Source organism: Pipistrellus kuhlii, unplaced genomic scaffold, assembly GCF_014108245.1.
Source record: "Pipistrellus kuhlii isolate mPipKuh1 unplaced genomic scaffold, mPipKuh1.p scaffold_m20_p_150, whole genome shotgun sequence".
Classification (NCBI taxonomy): Eukaryota; Metazoa; Chordata; class Mammalia; order Chiroptera; family Vespertilionidae; genus Pipistrellus; species Pipistrellus kuhlii.
The window spans coordinates 111717-133297 of record NW_023425461.1 but is presented as its reverse complement, the minus strand read 5'-3'; the positions used below and the strand labels follow the sequence as shown (position 1 = coordinate 133297).

At 46.0% G+C, this 21581-nt stretch overlaps 1 protein-coding gene across 2 annotated transcripts; it reads right to left on the bottom strand.

Annotated features, from left to right (window-relative positions):
- Positions 1–462: 462 nt before the first annotated feature.
- On the bottom strand, positions 463–21470 carry SH3YL1 (SH3 and SYLF domain containing 1). Of its 2 annotated transcripts, none has more exons than XM_045582234.1 (10): positions 20966–21470; positions 12365–12475; positions 12163–12276; positions 10068–10132; positions 9124–9236; positions 8200–8328; positions 5971–6133; positions 5288–5366; positions 3780–3836; positions 463–1300 (listed from the first exon to the last, which is right to left on the bottom strand). In XM_045582234.1, coding segments are annotated over exons 1-10 (1023 nt in total). In that variant the 5' UTR covers positions 20967–21470; the 3' UTR covers positions 463–1109. The 2 variants fall into 2 exon arrangements, with proteins under 2 accessions (XP_045438190.1, XP_036295277.1); XM_036439384.2 differs by having other exon boundaries at positions 5965–6133; positions 20966–21467.
- Positions 21471–21581: the final 111 nt, after the last annotated feature.

Below are 21581 nucleotides of genomic sequence, written 5' to 3'. Positions count from 1 at the left end.
CGGGGACTGATTCTGAGGGGCAGGTCTTCGCCTCTGGGCCCTGAGCTTTGGTAGAGAGAGAAGTCATTGGTGTCTCTATCTCCCTCTCCCTTCCTTTCTCTGAAATAAATAAAAACATATATTTTTTTTAAAAAAAAACTAAATTTACCAATCGGAAGACATTAGATGACTGAATGGAATTTTAAAAAGAACCAACTACATCTGAAATATTTTAAACGAAGGTAAACGTGTGAGATGATGGATGTGTTGACTCAGTGGGAGTCCTTTCCAGTGTAGGTGTGGGTCAGATTATCATGTCGTCTCCTTTACATAGTTTATATTTTATGTGTCAGTTAAATGTTAATAAAGATGAAAGGAAAGTCAGGAATTCCAATCATTGAGGTGGGTGTTAAACTGAAGACCAGGACCAGTGCTTACTTTACAAACAGAAAATAAGAAGAAAAAAAATCATCAAGACATTAATTTAGCATTTGAAAACATTTATTTAGGGACAACTAAACCATGTCAACAGAAGTTGCTTTTGCTCCTGATGGAAATGAACAAACATGACCTTATGAAGAGAAAAGTTAATAGATATTTTTAATGCATAGTGGCTGAACTTTTTGTAATAGATTTTCTACTATAAATGTTTACACACAATTTTTACAGCTATAAAGATAAATTTTAAGGATTCACATTCTAGTTAATACCTACAACTCTAACTATTACTACCACTTGCCAGGGTAGGCTGATTTCTTTTTTCTATTCACTCAAGATTCTCAAACTAAAAGAAAGTTACCATATACATTACCAAATCATTTATGATGTTTGAAAATAAACACAAAAGAACTGCAACCATATAAATTGAGGATCTTAACTATTAAATAGTATATGAAGATAAAATTAGTATAAAGCATTAAAGATATATAAGTTAATCATTTATAGGTGGAAAAATAAATCCTTCTACATAAAGGATACATGTTTATCCTTTCCAATTTGGATGTCTTCTGTTTCTTATTCTTGCCAAATTTTTAAACTTACGCTCAACATTGCTTAACTGGATAGTTTATTTCTGTCAGTGAGGAAACAATTATTTTTTGTAATTCTCCAAGAAGAGGATAGTATGAAGCTTAATTCATGGTAACATAGTTGGCTGGAAAAATGCCAGTCTGACCCCGAAGCCTTCCTTCCCACCAATCAAAATGCGAATCCGTGTTTGATGTCACTGTGATTCTGTCTCCAGCTTTAAAACTCAGATCCCCCGGCTGTTGTCCTTCAAAAGAATAAAGTGCTGTCACTTCTGTGGGTCGACTGGAATTGCCTAAAACAAGAAAAAATACTTAAATGAGTCACATTTTTATAGGAAAAACTGGGAGTATATGTAGGTGAGATAGAAATGAATGGCTTAGGGCACATGTGTCAAACACAAGGCCCGCGGGCCAAATCCGTCCCGCCAGGCCTTGCAATGTGGCCCGCACCGTGCTGTCATCACTGCACTCCGCTGCGTTTCCATCACAATGACAGTTTATGACTGTTCAGTAAACCATTCGGCCCGCGATTTAGGCTGGATTTTAGATTTTGGCCCCTTCTCTGATTGAGTTCAACACCCCTAGCTTAGGGTATTCTGAGGCCTGAAGGCCTGTGAAACCTACAGAGATGGCCTGGGTGATTGTCATCATTAGTATGCTCACTAGAGGTTTGGTACATGGACCCCGGTTTCGGCCCAATCCTTGCAGGGCAGGCCGAGGGACCCCACTAGTGCATGAACCTGTGTGCCAGGCCTCTAGTATGCATATAAGACCTTTGGTTAATCTCTTCCTGCCCTCCCCACTTCCCTCTGAGATTCGTCAGTCTGTTCCATGTTTCCATGCCTGTGCATTGAGCATCTTGCCCCCTGTGGTCAGTGCACATCATAACTACCAGTTGAATGGTTGAACGGTCACTTAGGCTTTTATAGATATAGACTGGAGGCCTGGTGCCTGGGATTCGTGCACTGGTGGTGGGTGTGGCCTGCAGGGATCGGCCCACTGTGGGAGCACCACTCATCCCAGTCAGCTGAGCGGCGCTCCCACTGTAAGAGCACACTGACCACCAGGAGGAAGCTCCTGCATTGAGCATCTGCTCCCTGGTGGTCAGTGCGCATCATAGCAACTGGTCAACCAGTCATTCTGGTTGTTCCACCATTTGGTTGCTGAGCTTTTATTATATAGGATGACTTTCCTTTTTGCAAAGAGCCAATGTTTGGTAATAACACTAAATTCACATGAGTCAAATTGCACATTATTTTATAATAGCTCCTCCTTCTGGTTCCAAGACACCTGGGATGACAGAAGGAGACAGGGAAGCGAGTACCTGTGACCATCAGGCCATCCTAGCTGCCCACACACACACACTGTGGTCACAGAAGTCAAAGTGTGCAGGAAAGAGGCATACGAAGATAGCAGCAGCAGTCACTGTTCCTGAGTTGGGCAAGGACAGGCACAGACATGACCCACTTAGCCTGCACCTCCACTGGGACAGCTCCACGGGGGAGACCTGCCCAAGGCAGTGGTTTGAACCCGAAGTCTGTTCCTGGCTCTCTGAACGACATGAGCCCCTAGTCCTCAGCAACTACATTGTGTTCCAGACAGAACACACACGCATCTGAGCATTTTACGTTTGTTAGGCACGTTTCCAAGAACTGGTGCGTTTTTCTGCATCACTGCTTTACCGAGACGACACAAGTAACTGAGCTAGTTCTTACCGGTCCTAGGAGCATAGTTTATGATGAACAATTCAAAGAAGAAAGATATTCTGAACTAGAGAGGAGGAAAGAGAGAGAATGGCAGTCTGGCCCCATGCCTGCCCGCCCTCAGGTTTTGTCTACTTCCCTCTGAGTCGCAGTTTCCAGGTGAAGCCAGGATGAAGCAGTGATGGGAAGGTGGGTAAGGCAGGGCAGGTGTTTGAGCTGCCTTAGAGAGCAAGGTAGTTCTGCTGGGCTGAGGAGGTTGATGTTTGCGACCGTGTGTCTGAGCTGAGATGGGGGGACAGGGGGTCACAGACAGGAAGACACAGGCCTGCCTGAAGCCACCCAACCCCCCAGCCAGGGGCTGGGAAAACCTGAGGCTACACCGGAGTGAGTCTGTGCCCAGGCCACTTGATGCCACGGCCTACTGTGAGCTTTTTTTTTTAATAAGCTCGAAATGCCCTAAAGTTCCTCTTTCCTGTAAACAGTAGGGAAATTTCCGCTAGAAAAAGTTTAATGCCCACAAAATAATTCCTTAAAAAAATAGGTGAGTCCAGCAGGTCCGTCCTTCCAGGAAGGGAGACCTGGGACCCTGGGCCTCGAGCTGTGGGTGTTCATCGGTGCCTTCCCTTCTGAGGAACGCGGGCCTGGTGAGTCACATTCCTGTGCTTAGCAGAGATCTGCAGGATCTGAAGCAATGGGCCATTTTCATCCTAAGATTCGAGTTTAATTCAAATAGGGGTCATTTTTCTTTCCCAAATCAGGGCTACACTGAACAGGAAACAGGTTACAGCCTTAGTGATTGGCAGCTGCCCTGAGGCTACCAATTAGCCCAGGTCTTCTCAGCAGGTAACTGGCCTTCATGTCACTCTCACTACCTCCAATTCAAGCAAGTAAGAGAACAAAAGCATCACATTTTTAAAAAAATGAAGTATTTCTGCAATCATGTGAATTCCTGTGCATCTAATAAGGGTGTCGAATACTGTCCCTCAGATTTTATACAACCGCCAGAGAAATTAGAGAGCTTGTGGTTACCGATGGAGATGAATCACTTTATGTGGATATTTTTATTTACCAAGTCTCTCTGGATAGCTGGGTAGTTCAGGGTAGAGCTTATATTCGTTTCTGTTATCTGCAAAAAAATAAAATAAAAGATGGGGGGGGGGCATTTAGAAAACTAGTTTATAGTATATAAAGTATACAAGAAGCCAAACCTTGCCCTTGCTAAGCAAATATTGTAAATCACAATAGATAGAAATGCCATTATTTTATCATGCTTTAAATCAAGGAATGCCTGAATAAATCCAGAGCGTACACCAGGTTTAAGGCAGATGGCACACATCTGATACTCTAGTACATGAGCCACAATGCAGGCCTCGTTGTGACACACCCATGGCAAATACAGACATGTCTTTTTACAGACATGATCCTAAAACGCCTGAATTTAAAAACTCATGACTCCCAAGCCAGAGATTTTGGAACATCCTTGCTTGCATAACCCGGGAACAGTTTTTAAATAGCACGAACTTGGACACCCAGGCTCTTCCCCAAACATCATAAGCTTCCTTCCAGGGGCCTCGGCACACTTCCATGGGGGCATCTCCTAGCCCCGTGGCTGGCAAACTCATTATCAACAGAGCCAAATGTACAAAGATTGACATTTCTTTTGAGAGCCAAAAACTGACTTCTGCGCATGGGCCACGAAGTTTCAATCGCACTGTACGTGCGTGCCCACATGTGGTATTTTGTGGAAGAGTCACACTCAAGGGGCCAAAGAGCCGCATGTGGCTCGAGAGCTACAGTTTGCTGACCACTGTCCTAGCCTGAAAGCGCTGGCAGGATGCAAGTGAGCCTCGTCTTTGTTCTCCGAAGCCCAGCACGGCCTCCCTGACAATAGAGATTACATGCTTTAATGCTGAGGTCAGCAAACTGTGGCTCGCGAGCCACATGCGGCTCTTTGGCCCCTTGAGTGTGGCTCTTCCACAAAATACCATGGCCTGGGCGAGCCTATTTTGAAGAAGTGGCTTTAGAAGAAGTTTAAGTTTAAAAAATTTGGCTCTCAAAAGAAATGTCAGTTGTCATACTGTTGATATTTTGCTCTGGGGACTAATGAGTTTGCCGACCACTGCTTTAATGCACTGTCGTTCATTGGTGGCCTCTTTGTGTGAAAAGCAGAATTCTAAGAGTGAACATCAGAGAGATCGATGGGAAAGGGGCAAAGGGCAGGACATGCTGCTGCATCATCCAGTCTATTTTAAAACGGCCTTACGAAACCCTGAGGTCCCAACATGGAGGATAAAGTTGATATTCAGAATAAGAATCTGTGAATATATAACAAAACAGGCTTTATTTTGTTCCTATTTTAAATCAGCTTCTTCTGAACAAGAATAGAAACCCTAACAAAGTATAGCCATGAGAATGTGACTTGGGCATTTAGAAGAGGCTTGAGCATTGGCTTTGCTCCCTTTAATACCCAATAGCTCTTTTATTCAACTGTAAAGTTCAACAATGTGGCTCTATTTCCTAATAATATTTAATAACTGCTTAATTCTCATTGTATTTGAATGGCAAAAAAATACTTACTCTGCGAGCCGGAGCTCAGCTGGCCTTGTGGAGATGAAGGCTGTGGTCTTGACAGGGGTTTTGGAGGTAATTCTTGAGCCTTGGGAGGAATAAAAAAGATGCATGTAATAAAAGCCCAATTTTTACCTAGGAGCACACAGGTCTTTTTTCCTCATGAGTACACATGGCAAAGTCTATCAAATGAAACCCCTAATGCTCACAGGGGCTGCTCTGGGGCAAGCTTAGCTGAACTGGACCTCAACACACACGGGTGCCCCTGGAACAGGAAGTGCCCCTGGCCCCAGTGCCTCCGACCACCTGCAGGCACAGTCAGTGGTGGCTGGGAGAGGCAGTGACAGCTCTAACTATGCGTCAGTTTTCATTCTTTAAGGCGGATTAAGTGACTGGAAGCGGTTGTGGAATTGGGTAACGAAGGCCCACAGACCTGTCCCCCCACACCTCAGTGTGGGTACCGAAATGACCAAGCCCTACCCTTGGAGGAACATGATCGTGGGAAAGGACTGTATTTCCCTTGGAAGCCTGTGCAGGGGGCATGTGAAGGCTGTAGGCCATTCTCACACCACTTTAGGTGAATGAGGTCACCAGGGAGTTCAAGGTTATTAGGAATCTGATTCAAGGGCAGAGGACTCTGTGTGGAGAGGTGTCCTGTGGCTACAGAGAAAGAAAACCAACAGCACCGAAGCCTTCCTGCGCTCCCGGGCGGCTCTCCTCGCGTTGATCCGCTGTCCTTCGCTCTCATACTTCTCCGTGAACGCATCAAGAACTTCATAGAGATCCTCTGCCTGAGCAGGCCCAGGCATGTCTCCAAATAAAATGTCGTACGCTCGAACATCTTGACAATAAAACCTAGAAAGAAATGTCAAATCAAGAACATTTCTTTAATAGACATGGATCCTTTCCAGAGGAAGGCCTGTGTGTGTGCGTGTGCGTGTGTGTGTGTGTGTGTGTGTGTGTGTGTGTGTTGTGCGTGTGTGTGTGTGTTGTGTGTGTGTGTATACTTCTTTTCAAACTAGTTAAAGCCACACTCACATTAACCGGAATGCACCCCATGCTCACCTCTGGAGCACCATCAGTCCTCTGATACGCACAAAATACAAAACGCACATCACATATACACATAGACACTTGTCTATACAAACATATGTGACCGTGTACTTCTGAAAACACACCTCCAAACAGACATTTTACAGGTTTTATTTTAGCGTTGCTCAGTTGCCCCAGCCTCAGGCTTTTTTCAACAGAGATGCCTTAGCAACGTCTTTAAATAGATGTTTGCTTCACATCAGACGAGGATTTGCCTCATGTTGGAAGGCCTGCAGTGACTACATGTGTTTTAGTTTGCCCAGAATGTAGGTGAGCTTGAGTGGTAAAGTCTTCCAAAGGCCTCAAGTCATAAGTCCCTAAAAGCTTTCCTACCCTGTATTTCTCAAAATTATAAAACCGGAGGTGAAACACCTCCACTTCCTGATGGAGCACTCTGTAACCCTGCACTTCCCCCCTATCCTCCCTGCTGTCTGCCTTGGTGTTTACATGGAATGCGATCCAGCGCCCCTGAATCGTGAGTGACCTGGCACTGACTTTGCGTGGGTTCCTCTCTCTGGGGGGAGGGAGGGTCTGTCTGCTGTGAACCACCTGGTCAGCTCAGTTAGCTCCCAGGAGGAATCTCTGCCAGGTTCTGGAAGCAGTGCTTCTGTGGGTCTTAGCACTTTACCTTTTTCTGGGCAAGCAGACATATTTTAGAGAAGATTTTAAAGAGCTGCTTTGGGAAAAATTGGCCAGATACCTGTTTAGAGTAGAAGTTCCTCTTGGCCTGTAAGTACATCCAGATCCATTTTTTTAAGTGTAAAGTGGTCTCTCTTTTATGGAAGAATGAGTGTGATAACAGGAAACTTTCACAACAAGACACATTCTGATTGACCTACAAGTCAGAACTGGCCTGGGCCTCTAAAAACGCTAAAAAAGATATACCTAATAGGGTATATCTACCTCATAAAATACCACGGAACCATTAATTTACGTTTATGATTCTTATATTATGATGCTAAGTGAAAAAATAAGACTTACAACAGAACCTTGGCCTAGCTCGTTTGGCTCAGTGAAGAGAGCACCAGCCTGTAGACTGAAGGGTCCTAGGTTCAATTCTGGGCAAGGGCACATATCCAGGTTGTGGGGCATGCAGGAGGCAGCCAATTAATGATTCTCTCTCATCACTTGTGTTTCAGTCTCTCACTCCCTTTCCCTTCCTCTCTGACATCAATAAAAATATATTTTTAAAAAAAGGACTTATGCTGTTATCACATGTGGCAAAACAAAAGAAAAGTATGCTTAGAAAAATATTAGGAGACAACAAAACAAAAGGTGAATAATCTTTAAAGGGGTAAAATGTTTTCCCCCTTTTAACTTTTTGTGTTTTCTTAGATTTCTATCCTATATAATAAAAGCATAATGTGCTAATCAACCAATGGGTGGAATAACAGGTCACTATAACATGCACTGACCACCAGGGGGCAGACACTCAATGCAGGAGATGCCCCCTGGTGGTCAGTGCACTCCCAACTCAGCCAGAAGTCGGGCTCACAGCTGGCGAGTGTAGTAGCAGTGATGGAAGCTTCTCCCGCCTCTGCTGCACGTGGGTGGTAAGGATCCGGATTGCAAGAGTCCCAGACTGTGAGAGGGATGTCCCGGACTGTGAGAGGGCGAAGGCCAGGCTGAGGGCCCTCCTCCAGTGCACAAATATCATGCACCGGGCCTCTAGTAGGTACATATTATCTCACATTGAATTTTTAAATGAAGAAACACCCACTCAGAGTCATAAGTTGTTGATTTAAGAAAGGAATAGACAAAGGAATTAGTGCTGTATACATTTACCCAACATTCTTTACATCAATGACAATTACTAGCCTTGAACTTACTTCCGATTGGTCTCTTTCCTTTCTATCAAGCAGCTGCCTTCCAAACTGACACCAGCAAAGAGCCCCCGGGACTTGCAGTACGTGAAGACGGCGGCCGAGCTCCGCAGGGCGACGTTTCCCTCCAAATTCCTGCAAAACAGAGGGGGACTCACACCTGAGAGCGGCTCTGCCCCAACAGGCAGTGCTAGAGCAGCATGACCTCTGACCCAAGTCTGGCCTGTCTTCCTCAGGCCTTTACATGCTTGCTTCCTGTGGGCCTGGCCTGTGTGAGCTAGAGTGGTGCAGGGAAGGGGGGTCATGGGGCAGGACACAGGGCAGCGTTCATCGTCCCGTCTTCCTTTCCCCGATAGGAAGTACTCTCCGGTGCCAAGGACTGGGTTCTGTTCACACGGAGGGTTTTCATGAAACTTAGACATCGTTTCCGATGATTTTACCATGTAACTTCTTTAAACAGTCTGGGTTTAAAAGGTCCCTAAACTGCTCAGTAAGCACAGCAGCCCTTCACTAACAGAGAAGGAAAATCCACCGTGTTTTAAACACTCAAGCAAGACCCTTCCTCTCCCGTTTTTCGTAATTCAGTTTGGAAAGAGAGCCTTTTCGTTTCCAATCCCCATGGCCCTTTACCAAAGTTTAACTTGCTTTGGCTCCTCCAACGTTTAATGTGAAATTTGTGTTCAATTCCAGAAAATACAAGGGCTGGGATTTCAAAAATGTTTAGTGTATTGTGTGTGCAAATTTTCTCATTTTATCACACTGGCCATGTTCCATAAATTCCTTATCTGTAAGCAACCCCTAACCTTCTGTGAGATGTAGAAAGTTTAACTTTGCTTCAGGTTAATTCAGTTTTCTCTTAACACACGTCACTATATAGTTTTTAACACTTTTCTACCCCACAGCTGTCCCAACGTATTTTACAGAACTCACCTTCCCAAAGGTCCAACTGCCACAGTCAAATTACCTCCGAGGGTTAGGTTACCGCCTTTTGCAAAAGCTTCTACCGCTCGGTCATAATTCAAAATTATAACCAAATCCGACACCTAAAATTTAGAAACCCATTTATTTTTAAAAGAATTATGTTTATTATTTAAAATATGGGCTGAAAGAGAAAAACACACACACACAGAGAAACATTGATTTGTTGTCCACCCATCTATACATTCATTGGTTGATTCTTTTTTAATATATTTTTATTAATTTCAGAGAGGAAGGGAGAGAGAGAGAGAGAGAAAAATCAATGATGAGAGAGAATCATGGATTGGCTGCCTCCTGCAGGCCCCACACTGGGGATTAAGCAGCAACCCGGGCCTGTGCCCTTGACCAGAATCAAACCCAGGATCCTTCAGTCCACAGGCTGCCACTCTATCCACTGAGCCACACCAGCTAGGGCCATTGCTTGATTCTTATATGTGCCATGACCACGCATAGAACCCACAACCTTGGCGTATTGGGGAGTCACTCTAACCAACTGAGCTCCCGGCCAGGGCTTCTCATTGTCTTCTAAATAAATGCTATTTGAGAGAGACCCCAAAGCAGGCCCCAGCGCTGCGTGGAGGCCGAGAGTGCAGAAAGAGTGGCCGTAACCTGGCTCAAGGAGTCACTGACACATTCCCCGCATGGCCAGCCTGAGACATATCTGTTCTACAGACGCGCCAAAGATGGAAATACGGCAAATGAAAATAATTCTACTATCAATGACAGAAAAGGAAGACTATGGCCAGGTGAGATAGGTGTGGGGAGAGGTTCATCCAGAGGATAAGAGGGGGCTATTTCCACAAGTTACATATACAGATGGAAATCTCACTTCCACGTGTTAGGGTTCAGTTGCTTTTGGAGGATTTGCAATCGTGTGCGTACCATGGGTCCCTTACCTCGATTCCGATTTCAAATCCTCCACCGAGCCCCGCAATTCCGATGGCGGAAGGTGCAGACCACTCTAACAAAAACAAGCACATGTCACTCCAGAGTCAGACCATCATGCAAGTGTCAGGGGAAATGCTAACATGAGAATGAATACTGTTTCTTCTTAAAAGAAGAATCTGACATTTTCCTCTATGTTTTTAAATGTTGTGTATATATAATTTTAATTTAAAAATATTAGCTATTTATTGAGTCTCAGACTCACAAATATATGTTGTCTAATCTTTCTCAATAAACATGCCTAATACCAAACAATTGAATTCTCATCAACTAAACTTACTTAGAATTTGACAACTTCAACAATTAACATTTCATGTTTTACAAAATAATTGAGCAGTAATTCTAGTCATTAGTGAGAATTTTATCATAGATCTGAGAGCAAAAAGATTGAGAGTTTACCAGTATTATAACCACTCCTGAGGGTAACACAATACCACACGGTTTCTATTTTACATTTCCAAGGGCAAAAACTGTTTGACACCCTTTCTTCCTAGGAAAAGCACAAGGAATAGGCTATGCATTCCAGATGATTAAAATTCTAGTAAAATATATTTCTTTACATTTGGACACTAAGCACAGTAATTGCATTTGCTTGAGTGTTTTATGCTTATTTTGTCTGATATAGAAACAGGTTAAACAAGTCTGGAAAAAACATTACTTTGGTTGTGGGAGGGTGGAATGGTCCAGATAAAGTCATTTCTTGAAATGCTTGTTAGATTCTAAACCAGACTTTCCTTCCTGCATGCATTCCAGATGATAACTATTGAGTTTACCAAGAACTAATCTGTCTGGACTTAGAGGTGTTTTGATGACAGAAATTAGTGTCTTCAATACCAACATTATTTTCCATTTCCTATGTTAGGAACTGCCTCTGTCCCCATCTGGCAGGGTTCGGGAATTCTCTGTGCCTCATTTGGGCAGCTTTTAAATTATCCTGAGCAGCCACTACTGGGCAAGATGGGAGAGAAATGCAAGGGCTCAGAGTGAAACGCCGGAGGCCGACAGCACATCCACCTTCCGCACAGTCACCTGCCAGCGACCAAAGGGACCTACAGCACCGAGGCCTTCTTAGATACTTGGGGCTCACCCAGCGTGGACTCTCTCGGAACGTGCCCTCACTTTGGTTATGCTACTTACTGGGAAATCTGGCCATAAAAATTGGGGTGATGCTTGAGAAAAGAGAATGTTGTCGCTTTTTAGGCATGTTAATTAATAAAGATTGGACAACATGTATTCATGAGTCTGTTTTGAGCTCTGAAAGCCGAGCCACAGCTCGGAGGACTCTCATTTTGGGGGGATGCTTCACAGGAAGCAGGGGTCCAGTGACTAAGGTTCAAAAGCTGTGTGCTCCACAGATGCCTAGATGTACCTATTGTCGGTGAATATCCTACTAATTATCCACACGAAAAAATAACTATTTACACAAAAATGTGCCCACTTATAGGGCTGAACAGCGATGTTCTAATGGTCTAAGAAGCATTTAGTTGGTCCTGGCAGGCCTGCACACACCCTAAGTCTTACTATCCACACTGGTTCTTGGGGTTCAAGGCAAACACGCTTCGATTTCACCTCTGAGGAATCAAGTATTAGGTTTCATTGCAGAGAGTGAAACCAAATTATATTGATGTTAATAGCATGATGGGGATATTCGTTCAAATGACTTCCCACAGGAGCCACAGATGGCTCCCATTTTCTCACAAAGTTCTACAAAACAAAACCATTGTGGCATGAAACTGAGGAACAAGAACTCATACTTAACAGCAAATGCAAATGTTGTCATATTTAATATTTGCTCCAAGAAAGAACTACAAAATGTATACAAGACAAAGCCAGGACTACCCGGCTCTCACCCAACATTTTAGGAAGAGAACCATGGTGGCCCGTGGCCCGGGCTGTTTGACACCCAGGACGCACCCCTGGGAGCCCTCAGGATGGCAGGTTTGGGGCGTGGGAGGCCGCCACACTTCCTGTGGAATGTGATCACATGGAAACAGAACAGTGAATATGCAGGATTCTCTCCTCCCCGCATGAAGAAACACCACTTACTTCCGTCCGGACGACGAGCCAGCACGATCCCGCTGCCTCCTCGTGCCGTCACCAGAAACCCAGCTTTTATCACAGACAGAACCGCCAGGCCCTTGGCCTTGGCAATCACATGGGCTGCAAAGGTCAGAGACAACAGGTGAGCAACACTGAAGTTAGAAAGCAAAGCAAAGCTAGAAATAACAGCACCGTTTTATTTACCTACCAGGAATGATCTTATCAGGTCCATTTCTGGAAGTTATTTCTGTGAATTCTCTTAGAATTTTAGCAGCCTTTTTTGCTTCCGATTTCAAATTGGAAGGTATAGGGTTATTCACTAAAACAAAAAGAAGTTACAGATTTATTCTCATTTAATTTTTTTCTCATACATAATTAAGCCTTAACAAATAATACCCTACCAGACAAAGAAAATTAACTGGAAATACTCAATTACTAATTGTTTCATCTCTATTTTTCTAGTAAATTAAATTCACTAGGAGATTGGGAAACTCTAAACATCTCAGATATTATAAAATCATGGGATTCTAAAGGATATTAACAAAATCTGGTTCAATCTCCCAATTACATATGTTATGTTCTCCCTGTAACCTTTAAATCACCTCAATACTAATAAAAACATTAAAATAGTAGAGGCCTGCTGCATGAATTCATGCACAGCCAGGGGAGGGGACGTGGGTGGTTGGCCAGCCCCAAACTCTGGTCGAACTCCTGGTGGAGGGTACAATTTGCATATTAGCCTTTTATTATATAGGAATTTTAAAAAGATGTGCGTGCTGTCTACGCTAGCTAATGTAAAATTTAACATAGTTGGCTATTTTTGTCAAAAAATGTTTGAGTAGTTTGTACAGATTTTCCTTATTGATAGTAAAATTCCAGGAGACTTGGGAATTGAGTGATTACTTTAAGTAACGAAGGCTAGCATTTGTACAGCATTTTGCACTCCAGTGTTACTTGTGTGGGGGCTAAAGAAAATAATAATCCTTTTCCTCCCACCTTCAGGGCTAATAACCAAATTAATAGAGACAGATTAACAGGAGAACATCAAAGTTTAATATGTGCGCATGGGGAATTCACACTGGCATAACAATTCCATGGGAATTCCAAAGACCATGAGGCAACATTGGGTGTAGATGGCATTTGTGGACAAAGATCATCCCTGTTTTCAGACAGGGAACCAGAAAAGCCAAATAAATCAAGAGGTTTAGTCCTAGCTGTTTTTGCTCAGTGGGTAGAGCATCAGCCTGCAGACTGAGAGGTCCCGGGTTCGATTCCAGTCAAGGGCACACGCCTGAGTTGCGAGCTTGATCCTCAGTGTGGGGCATGCAGGAGGCAGCCTAATGATGATTCTCTCTCATCATGGATGTTTCTATCTCTCTTTCCCTCTCTGAAATATATATATATTTAAAATCAAGAGGTTCAATGTGAAATCTGCTGTGCAGGCCACCAAGTCAATGTTTCATTTGAAGACTGTATTTCTGGATCTGAAAGCTCCCCTGGTGGTTTTCTGTTTCTGTGCTCCTTGTGTCTATGCTGCTCTTTGAATCCTCAAGCACATTGTAAAAGGTGCTTTTACGTCCTCCTCTGTCACTGCAGCACCTCTGTTCCTCCTGGGCCTGCTTCTGATGGTTTTTTTCTCCTAGCTATGAATTACATTTTTCTGTTTCTACCCATTTCTAGTAAAAGTGGTGGTTGCTGGAAGTTGTGAGCAGGTAGAGAGTCAAGGCTTGCTTTTGTTACTGGTGGAAATAGAGTTCTTGCACAGAATTGCAAGAAAAGCATTTCAGGGACCCACAGACTTGAAGCACAGGGGCAAGGTTTACTGGAGGGAAAACAAGGGGCTGTCCCCAAGTCCTAGCGTCTCATCCATGACCAGGGGCTCAGCTCCGTCCAGTGTGGGGGAAGTCCAGCCTGGGCTGCAAGCCCCCAACCATGGCTATCAGGCCCAGGAGGGCGGGACCCAGGGGTGCAGAACTTCACTCTGTCATTCACCCATGGGAAGGTCCTCTGCTGAGGCTGCATTTGGGCCCACACTGCCACTACCGAGAGGAAGCACAGGAAGCTCTGAGGGCTGTGATGGGCCCTCCCCCTACCCAACCCCCTCCTTTTCCCAGGCTAGACTCCTCCCCTTTTGGGGGCCATCTAGGTTCTTACTACACATGCCTCAGCAGAGGAATTTCTCTCTCACTGGTTCCCCCACTTCTGGAATCTGGGGAACTGCCAATTGTCCCCTGGGGGGGATTGGAAAACCAATCCTTCTCCCTCCTGGGGATTAGCATCTGTTTGGCAGGTAATGTGCTATCCCCTAGGACTTCTGGAGGACCTAGCATCATAGTAGACCTGGCTTAATGCTTAATTAGATGTCTGGCTTCATCTGCTCCCTTTCTTTTTTCTTTTTCTTTTTTTAAATATATTTTATTGGTTTTTTACAGAGAGGAAGGGAGAGGGATAGAGAGTTAGAAACATCAGACAGCTGCTTCTTGCACACACACACACACACACACACACACACACACACCACTGAGGATGTGCTCATAACCAAGATACATGCCCTTGACCGGGATCGAATCTGGGACCTTTCAGTCTGCAGGTCGATGCTCTATCCACTGAGCCAAACAAGTTTCGGCTCCTCCCTTTCTTTTTTATTTTCATTTATTGATCTGATAGAGAGAGAGGCCAATTTTGTTATTCCACTTATTTATGCATTCATTGGTTGATTCTTGTACTAGTATGTGCCTTGACCAGGGATTGAACCCAAAACCTTGGCATATCAGAATGATGCTCTAGCCAACTGAACTACCTGGCCAGGGCCCCCATTTGCTCCCTTTCTTTGTCAGCAACCAACTAGCTGCTGAGGCAAACTCTTTGAAGTGTGGCTCAGGTGTGTACATAGTCTTTAGCTCACTGTTAGCCCTACAATTAGGGTGGGACTCTCTCTTCCAGGTTCTCAGAGCTTAATGAGCTCTTTCACCCTTGGCTGGATGGAACTGCTATTCCCACCTGGTGTCAGCCCAGGGCTGTTCCCCTCACAACTGCTGGCAGTTATCCTGCCTGCCTTCTAAGTCCCCCAATAATGCCTCCCATCCAGCCAAGGACTCCAGGGACCCCTCTGAGATTCCCTGAGTTCTCTCTCTAACACCCTCTCTCTGCTCTGCAAGTGCCATGGGCCTGAGCCTCTCCAAGCTCACGATCTCTACATCCAACAAGAACACACACTCTGAGCCTCCTTCTTCTCTGGGAACCACTCGCCAGTTGTCCAAAATGTGAAAACATGCATTCCTTATAGTTTGCCCAGTTTCTAGTTGTTTGTAGAAATGGCAAACCCAGTACCCTTTTCTTCATCATGAAATTCTCAGTGTGCTTTTAATCTGTTGTTCCCCAAGTTATGTTGAATATTTTTCCAGTTCTGTAAAAATCTTTTTAATATTTCTTGTACATTTACAGGGCACTTCTCTCTTTCTTACTACTTTATACATTGAAGGAATTAACCTTTATTCTACAATATGGCCTCAATGTTGCCGCTTGGCCCACAAAGCCCAATGTGTGCCCCCTCTTTCCCTTTAGGGGAAAAACTGCCAACCTCTGACTTCTTCAAAGTCTTCAAATCCTTTCCCATGCTGCTCCTCAGGGAACCATCAGAACATTTCTGTAAGGGGCTGTGCTGACGGCTTCCTGCAGGGGCAGCATGGGAAAGGGTCCTGAAGACTTTCACGGGAGCAAATGGGGGCCCTGACCTCCATGCCGGGCAATCTTGGCAGGGCTGACCTCCATGCTGGGCATTTGTGGGGGGTGACAGGGTCTTAATGATGGCCCGCCTCCTACTGGCTCAGGGCTCCCTATTCCGAGGTCCCTGGGAAGTTTCTCCTCTTTTGCCCTCACAGAACAACTAGTGACTTGAGGCGCAGGGACAAACCTGTCCATGTCCGGTCTGAGTGGGGAGAGACTCAGTAGCCATGCTTTTAAAAAGATGTCACCACGTTGCTACCATGGACTGGAGCTGCCTCCAGGAAGAGCGATGAGGCCGTGACTGGCCTTCCTCCTCCGCCTCCTCCCAGATCCTCTTGTCTTCCTAAGCCTCTTCCTTCTCTGCACTCAAATCTCAGGGCCAGAGACTTCAAGCACCATCTATGGCAGGTCATTCTCCAAGTTTCATCTACTCTTTAATCTTCCCTTGCATTCCAAACTCACAATATCAATTATCTGCTTGGCCCAAGTATCAGGCAAGCATCTCAAATTAAACACATCCAAACATAACCTGCGACGTCCTGCCTCCTCCCCAACCTGTTCTCCCAGCTTCCTCTCCAGGTAGGTCTCCTCCAGCTGGGTGCTCCCGCTCCACACCTGGGTCAGCTGTGACTCCCATTGCTCATGCCCATCAGCACCTCCACCCTCTCAGAACCTGAACCTTCCATGCACACTCAGCATCTGATGGCATCACCCCCTCCCAGCCACCAGCCCAGAGAATATGGGCTCTTGTGTTGTCTATTCAGCAGCCTCCTCCCTGGTTTCCCAGTCTTAAATTTATGGTCATTTTTCCAAAGAAATTCTCCATCTAAGTAATATTTCAGGTAATATTACTCCACTGCTTACAGCCCAGGAAGTTGTCTCATCATAGTTGGTCTATGTCATGGCTAATATGTCTGTTATCTGTCTATCTATCTACCGATCTGCCTATCTATCATATCTGCCAATATGTATATCTGTCTAGCCATCCTGTCTATCTGTTTGCCTTTCTGTATCTGATCTTTCTTGAACATGCCCTTCACTGGAATGTAAGTGCCATGGGAAAAGCACATTGACTATTGTATTAGCTGTAGTATCTCCAGCACATGCCATAATGACATATAGTAACTGCCCAATACATACTTGTTAAATGAATACAGTATTTGCAAGGCTTTGGGGAATTAAAGGTTCATTTCATATGAAATTGGTGGCTTTAAAAGAGAATATACTAACAGCAAAATGTGCCTGCCTCTCAGACTCAGTAGCACTTCTAGACCTTCAGAAAAGCAGGTCAGAGAGAAGCAAGTTACAACTTGATAGCCCTCTGCCCTAAAATAGTCCTTTTATCTGTCTACCTACAGATAAAATGTGAAAACATGCCCTTGACCAGAAAAGTCCTTTTATTTGTCCTCCAGAAAAGGGAGGCCAGAACAATACAAACACGGAAGGAGACCCGAGTGCACCGAGACCAGCACGCGGATGCTCCAAGGGGCTCAGGCACCTCGGGCTGAGTTGAGAGGCTCACCCGCCATATCCCTCCAGCCAGGAAGGTGGGAACTGAGTCTGTAGCTAGTGAACTTAGTTCCTTCTGCTAAACACCTGTGTCTTTCATTCTGGAATCAGCACCAGCTTGTCGCCCTTGATGCTGCACCTCAAGTGAAGCAGGTGATCCCAATGTGCCTCCTGGGCCACTTGGATTTCCTAACCAGAGCTGGTCCACAATGGGCACCGCCCAGGGCTGGTGTGGGCGCTGCCAGGAGAACCTTTCTCCAGGTACTTGCTGCAAGATGTTACACCCCACCCCTCCACTTGGGGTGTAAGGGGAGAGCCTGAGGACAAAACCAGGCAGAGGAACCCAGGACAAGAGCTGGAGGGAGAGAGCTGGGCTCGGCCGGTCCACATTTCTGGCCTGTCCAACTAAAGCATAGTAACCAATGCATACATCTTAGCCCCACCAAAGCCTTTCCACTTGATCTCCATGCCCAAGCAGAATCAAGCCATCAAATAAGCAAATTTCATAGCTGAGAGCTGCTGCTGCAAACATTCTGCTGCAGGGGCAGGTCCCACCTCTTCTGTAAACATTCGGGGGTCCAGATGCAGCCCAGGAGGCCTGCGGATGCAGTGCTCCATCTGCAAGCCTGAGTTCTGTGTAGGCACAGTCCCGTGTCACTGCGAACTGGTCACGGTGAGGATACCGCTGTGTCCAGCTCAACTATAGAAGGGCCTAGCTGCTTTGTTTCAACAATACAGGTTCTGTTAAATTTCTGATAAAATTACACTGCCTGTCCACAGTTTACATATAGTGACATCCTGTCAGAACCAACAAATAATGACGTAGCGATCCGCTGCAATTCCTGTTCTCAACATCAACCCAGGGCTCACCAGCCCCTAGACTGCGCATAGAGTGTGCAGAGCCTGTCTGATCACAATGTTGCTGAGGTTTTGGAGACAGAGGTCATATTAAAGAAGCCCCTTCCATGCTGAACCACGGTAGGCATCTGGATGATCGTGAAAGTCTCAAGTCTCTTGAATCCAAAGCAAAGCAAATTCTCTATAAACATTTGAGTTCCTCCTGACAGGGGGATGGCTGCCAAACCTCAAGCTAAGAAACTTAGATGTAAAGTTTTCTTTTAAAAGTACTTAACATAATTGAAAAATTTCATACTCAGACACTGTTTTAATGAAGAAGAGTTTATAGAAGGCTGGGGAGAAAAATTTTACTTTGGAACCGCAAAAGCTCTGAATGAGCTTACGATGTGGAAGTGGTTTACATACTGATCGGAGGCAATAAACTCAGGCTGGATATGGGGGAAAGAGGGACATTAGGGTCCTTCTTAAAGGGCATTGCCACGAGGGTGAGGAGAAGGACTAGTCTCCGATCTGCCGTCCACCAAGGTCTGGAATGGAGGCAAGGGACGCCAGGGTTTCCCAAACTTTTCTTCCATCAACAAGATCATTATCTTTCTCAATGGTTTCTCTAGGAAAAGTTTAGAAACAGTTTTTCAATTTTTCCATTCATTATTAAGCCTTAAAATTTACATGAAATAGAGGTTAGTCACTAAATTGATAAAATCTCAACCAAATTCAAAGAAACAATAGTTAGAAATATTTCTAATTGATTAAACCTTAGCCAAAATAAAAGAGACCTCACCTATCTATGTAAGCTTTTACAAGTACCTTTAGCCCAGAACCTTTGCTGGGACACTAACCATGAGCATCTGCCGGTAACATGGGCATTGTTTCTGAAACCACATCTGATGTTTACTCGGCCTTGGTTTAAGCACTTCCTTTGACTTAAGGAGACAAAGTTGTCAGTTCTAGAAATCAAAACCGGTCTCTCCGGCCAGATCGTTAACCTTCCTAATCCAAATTCTAACCCAAACATTAAACAACATGAACCATTTGAATCCAAACATTCGTGGGGCCGGGGCTGCGTTTCTAGTTCCCTGACCCCAGGTGCAGCCAGAGGACAGAGTCGGGAGTGATGAGAAGCATGACTTCCAGCCCAGGACACCTGGACCCTTTCCCTGCTGAAGCTCACAGGATCCTGGCTCGAAGCCGAAGACACATTCCACTCAGGCCAGATCATTTGGTATAAAAAATGGACAGTGTGCTTAGGTCTGAAACTGCACAGGGCTATGTCCTATCAGGATGCATTTGCAAACAGACGGGTGTGGGAGGGCTTTGTGACCCCCACTAGCTTGTGTGACCCTACCAGCCTGGCTCTCAGACACTCTTCCCCTCTGACCTGCATCACTTTCCTTCCTTTGGAAACTCCATCCCCTTAATTCAAAACAGTAGAGTCTCCTGAGAATAAAGATCTCAAAATGGGATAAAAGCCTCAAATAATCGGTGGTTGAGCGTTGGATTTATGAACCAGGAGGTCACAGTGCCATTCCCTATAAGGACACATGCCGGGCTCCATCCCCACTGGGGGCGGGGGGGGGGGGGGGGCGTCAGGAGGCAGCTGATCAATGATTCTCTCTCATCCTCTCTCATCATTGATGTTTCTATCACTCTCTCCCTCTTCCCTCCTCTCTGAAATCAGTAAAAACCTGTATTTTTTTTTAAATGTGGAATTACTCTTGATGAGCAAAGATTTTTCCCCCCCATTATTTTTTTCAATCTTACAAACGATGAGGGGTAGTTTTTACACACTGGACAGAAATTGTGTGTAAATAGAACAGTAAGCCGAGCCACCAGGTCTCCTGAAACATGATAGACAGGGTGGAACTTGTTCTGATTGTTGTAACCTCCAACACAGTGATGTGACACTCCCCGGGCAGTCACCGCAGGTGTTCTGGACAGGAAGCACACAGGAGGCCGATTCTCAGAGGCCCTGCCAAAGACTCCAACTACATCCCAACATGTGACCCCTCAGGTGGTGACCCCGCAATGGGGACCCAGAAATATCTGTTGAAAGGGGATGAAAATGACAGGTTTCCACCAGGAGGGTAAATCTCACTTCCTTATGCTCAGGTACCGATTCAGAGCACTCACACCAGTGCCAATGAGGAAGCCCCGCCTGCCTGAGATCCTCAGGGTCCCAGGAGCAGTCCGTGGGTATCTTTGGCTCTCAGAGACCTCAGACTGTGGGGTGACGGCAGGCAGGGCAGGTGACAGCTGCAGGATGTCACTTCGGGGACCCCCACCAAGCACAGTCACCCTTCTTTCTGCCTCCTGCCTCCACAACTCAAGCATAGCCAAACTCAACCATCACCAAAGTTCTAAATATCACCTATTCAAACAAAATAGAAGGAAAATGATGCAAATCCATGGCCTTTCAAATACTAGATATTTACAAATAACAATTTGGAATCATTAAAATTAAAAACTTCGGAAGAACTTTTCTGTGAACTGCAAAGACTGGGAGTAGCCCTGAATCCAAACCGCTGTGGGGCAGAGTCTTGATGTCATCCCTAACTCCTGTGGGACGCAGGGGACCTCAGCGTCACCCCAACTTCTGCCGGTGAGCAGAGGATCTCCGCGTCAATAGATGCGCTACAGCGAGAACCCTGACAAGCCAGCTCCCTCCAGCAAAGGGTAAAGAGTCGTCCTGACTCCGGGTTCTTGACTCCGTACTCACTTGTGACCCGAGCCTGGTCCGCTCCGGGGCCCCTCGAGGCGGACGCCCAGCCAGGAAGAGGAAGGCGCGCTCCCCGGCCCCGCCTCCGGGCGCAGGGCGGGCCGGCGCACACCTGGGCAGGTACGCGGGGCTGGGACGGCTCTGCCTGGTGGCAGCCAGGGGAGGCTGTGCCCGGCTCTGTTCCCGATGGCCTCTAGGGCACCCCACCTTTTAGAACCGAGGTGACTTGGGTGGCGGTCCCTGTCCCGGAGCGGACGGTTGTGCACGGGGTACGGACCGGGACACTGGGGGTCTCGGGGCCCAGAGGGGCCCCTGGTCGCGTGGGGACCCCGCTCACCCCAGATCGCTGGCCTCAGGTTCCGCCCCCGAGGCCCAGGTGAGGGGGGCTTTCACCTGAGCCGCTCAGGTCCCCGCCCCTCCTGTAAGGCTCTGCAGCCCACCCCCAGCCACGCCTAGTGCCAGGGATCCGGGCGGGCGCCCTCCTCACCCTTAGGTGCTCCCTCTGCAGAACCCTGACCCGAGCCCGCCCCACCCAGCTCTGTCCAGGTGACTCACGACCCGCCTTGCTCTCGGTCCCGCCCCTCCCTCAGGTTTCAGCCCCGCCCTCTCCTCCGCT

Coding starts and splice junctions, on each gene's coding strand:
- SH3YL1 (XM_036439384.2), bottom strand. Junction 9,237..10,067: donor GATTTGAAATCGGAATCGAG/GTAAGGGACCCA, acceptor TCTAAATTTTAG/GTGTCGGATTTGGTTATAAT. Junction 8,329..9,123: donor GCAGTTGGACCTTTGGGAAG/GTGAGTTCTGTA, acceptor TCTGTTTTGCAG/GAATTTGGAGGGAAACGTCG.